The 3,303-nt window shown below is 43.6% G+C and overlaps 1 protein-coding gene across 1 annotated transcript; it reads left to right on the top strand.

The window, feature by feature from the left end:
• The first annotated feature begins 1,409 nt into the window (after positions 1-1,409).
• Positions 1,410-2,354, top strand: LOC103367724 (olfactory receptor 146-like). The gene has a single exon (XM_008295839.1). The coding sequence runs from the start codon at positions 1,410-1,412 to the stop codon at positions 2,352-2,354; it is 945 nt and encodes a 314-aa protein (XP_008294061.1).
• Positions 2,355-3,303: the final 949 nt, after the last annotated feature.

Below are 3,303 nucleotides of genomic sequence, written 5' to 3'. Positions count from 1 at the left end.
GGTTTATTTATTTTGTTAGCTTACCTGCTAGTTTCTTGGCAGATGTTGTCAAATGTGTAGATTTGGTTTCTTTACTTGGTTTATGGTTTAATTCAGCTCACAGGTGAATTAAACCAGCTACTGCTTAGCTAGCTTTAGTCAGCTGTGTTATCGTCGGTTAAGCTAGCAAGAATACTAGCATTCATAAGTTAGCCTGTGCGCATTGACTCTGGTATTTCTTCAGTTAGCAAGTGTTGAAATCACTGCACACTCTTTACTTTCAGTTCTTCATTCCTCACAAGTGTAATACCAAAATAATACAAAAATAAATGCAGTTGCTGTTTGTTGCTCCTAAATGCTGCTACCTAACAAAATATAGTTTGTTGTACAAATTTCCCCGACTCATCTGAATATTACGGTCAAGGCCAAACAATGTTATGTATTTTTTCAAATTGCATGATGACTTTAAGTAATTAATTAGGGAATAAAAACCCTATAAAACTGCGTATGGAAAACACAATAAGGAGTGTATGGTGACGGGGAAAAGCTCCTCCTGAACCACGACCAGCCTCCAGCAGAACCACATGAATGCAGGGATGAAGTGACACGAATCCCAGAAAACGTGACCATATGAATAATAAATGTTACATAAAATAGCACCTCATGTGTCTTTATCACAAGCCTTCACGGTTAATGAAGCTAATATTAGTTTTATGTCAACCTCGTTGTGGTCAAAGAGTCGTATCGCCTTCACTTTAATTACCTGGTTAATTATCTTCTCTGGACTTCAGGTTGCCACCATTTGGCGATTTCATAAGTGTTGCATCACAGACGTCAGAGTTGACGGTGAACGAGTCCCTTCAGAGCAGATGGTGACTATAAACGCTGCAGCAGAGGAAGACGTCCTCGTCGCTGGATGTCAGCCACCGAGACTGAAGAACCGTCAGACTCACAGCAGGTCAGTCGATCCAACACGTACATTCTGCTGCTTTCATCTGAACCTGCCTTGTTTTAATGTGTTTCGTTTTTAAATCATTTCTGTCCGTCTTATATCCTCCTGAATGTTCCTACTGTTATACCACACAGCACTATTTACACTGTCTGCAGACCGCTGTTTGTCTCTACCTGTAGATTTCATCATGTGTCCGTATGTCTGTCTCATATATCCATATATTATGAAGCTTATAGGGAATCCAGATGTTTTGGATTGTTGGGTGTTTCTGTCTCTGCCTTTGTGAAGCGCTATGAGATGACTGTTGTTGTGAATTGAACATATGATATGTACAGATTCTGTGTTTATATTCTAACAAAGTGTAAATGATGCACTTTGCTGCTGCACTTGTGGTTAGATGTCGTCGTCTTGGTGCTTTCACTCTGTGGTGATGAGGATAAAGTTTAATCTCATTTTTGATCTTTGTTCTTGCAGGTTGATGGAAAACTTCACCTACAACAGCTTCACGTTGCAGGTGGAAGGCTTGAAGTTGTCCAAAGTCCTGGTGTATCCGGCTTTTTTCTTCTTCTTCTTCTCCTACATGTTTATTATGGTGACAAACATCGGCATTGCTGTTCTGGTTTTCCTGGACAAGAACCTCCACCAGCCGATGTACCTGCTGTTCTGCAACCTGCCCATTAATGACATTGTGGGAAACTCCATCATGGTTCCCCGGCTGCTCTCCGACATCCTGCTGCCTCCGTCCAGACGCCTCATCAGCTACTACGAGTGCGTGGTCCAGGCGTTCACCACCCACATGTTCGGCACCACCTCCCACACCATCCTCATGATCATGGCGTTCGACAGGTACGTGGCCATCTGCAACCCGCTGCGCTACGCCTCCATCATGACCAACAGGATGGTGCTGAAGCTGACGGTGTCGGCCTGGGGGGTGGCGATGCTTTGGGTCGCGGTTCTGCTCGGTCTGACCATCCGGCTGAACCGCTGCCGGACTCTGATCATGAACCCGTACTGTGACAACGCCTCGCTGTTCAAGCTGTCCTGTGAGAGCGTGTTCATCAACAACGTGTACGGACTCGTTTTCACCGTGGTTCTGTTCACCGCCTCCATCGGCACCATGGTTCTGACCTACACCAAGATCACCGTGGTCTGTCTGACCAGCAGGAACAAGTCTCTGAACAGCAAGGCCCTGAAGACCTGCAGCACTCACCTGGTGGTGTATGTGGTTCTGATGCTCAGCGGGTTTATCGTCATCATTCTGCACCGGTTCCCTCAGTACTCGGACTACAGGAAGTTCTCCGCCATCCTGCTGCACATCATCCCCAGCAGCCTGAACCCCATCATCTACGGCGTCCAGTCTGCAGAGATCTGCAAGTCTTTGTCTAAACTATTCAGATCTAAACAAGTTGTGGCGTCATTCTGACCCGCCTGGCTGTCATTAGAGCCACGGTACCGTTAGAACCCTGGAAAACGCTGAAAAGCTTCATTCTGTGGAGTCTTCAGGTGAAGCACTGAATGTACGACGATGTAAAATCACCATCAGAAAGCTGATGCTTTATGTTTTGCTGTAAAGTTTGTGTTTAACCTCCTGCTAATGTCTCAGTGCTGCATCCAGACGAACCAGATCCGGGTCCAAAACACGGTCACAAACTCTCCGGTTTCATCTCAACATGTCGGCGTTTGGTGGTTGATCTGTTCATTCTGGGTTTGTGTGGTTTTAAGATCAGCTTGAATGTTTTTGCTTCTCGTCTCTCCTTCAACGTAACGTCCTGGAAAACTGTCACTTGAACAGAGCTGGAGCCGTTTTACTCTCATTGTTTCATTATGTTCATGACAATAATGATACGTGTGTATATATTACTGATCATTTATTTATCACGCAGGCTGTAAAATGAGACGACTGTAAATGTGGTTTTGTAACTAATAAATATGTCTTTAAACTACAGAGACGTGTTTTTTTGCACACCTTCCTGCTTTATGTCACATTTCAATCTGGTTTTGAGGAACCTGGATTTTAATATGATGCTGTTTGACATTTTCAAGGTTTTGGTTTCACTGATGACGTATATTTAAGAATAATCCAATTAAATCATCTGAAAACGCACCCATTGGTTGTGTTTTTCACTTTAAGACTTTTAGTTGTGCTTCTGTGAGAAGTTCTCATTTCGTCTGTTTCAGCGTCTAGCGTCTGACAAACGACCTCATAAACCAGCTGTGACTCACGTTGTTCGTACTCTGGGGTCGGGACACGATCGGTGCTCTGCAGAGAAAATCCACAAGAGCTTCAACTAAAGTTCAAACTAAATACTTTTTTAAAATTCAAGACATATTTTTATTGAAAGCAAATTATTCATATTAACAGTATCTTAATC

The sequence above is a fragment of the Stegastes partitus genome, unplaced genomic scaffold (genome assembly GCF_000690725.1).
Source record: "Stegastes partitus isolate 25-593 unplaced genomic scaffold, Stegastes_partitus-1.0.2 Scaffold1080, whole genome shotgun sequence".
NCBI classification, from domain to species: Eukaryota; Metazoa; Chordata; class Actinopteri; family Pomacentridae; genus Stegastes; species Stegastes partitus.
The sequence above is the reverse complement of the archived record's forward strand: the minus strand, read 5'-3'. Positions and strand labels throughout refer to the sequence as shown.

What these genes read in the sequence shown, in the direction of transcription:
- LOC103367724 (XM_008295839.1), top strand. Translation starts at nt 1,410, where the DNA reads ATGGAAAACTTCACCTACAACAGCTTCACGTTGCAGGTGGAAGGCTTG.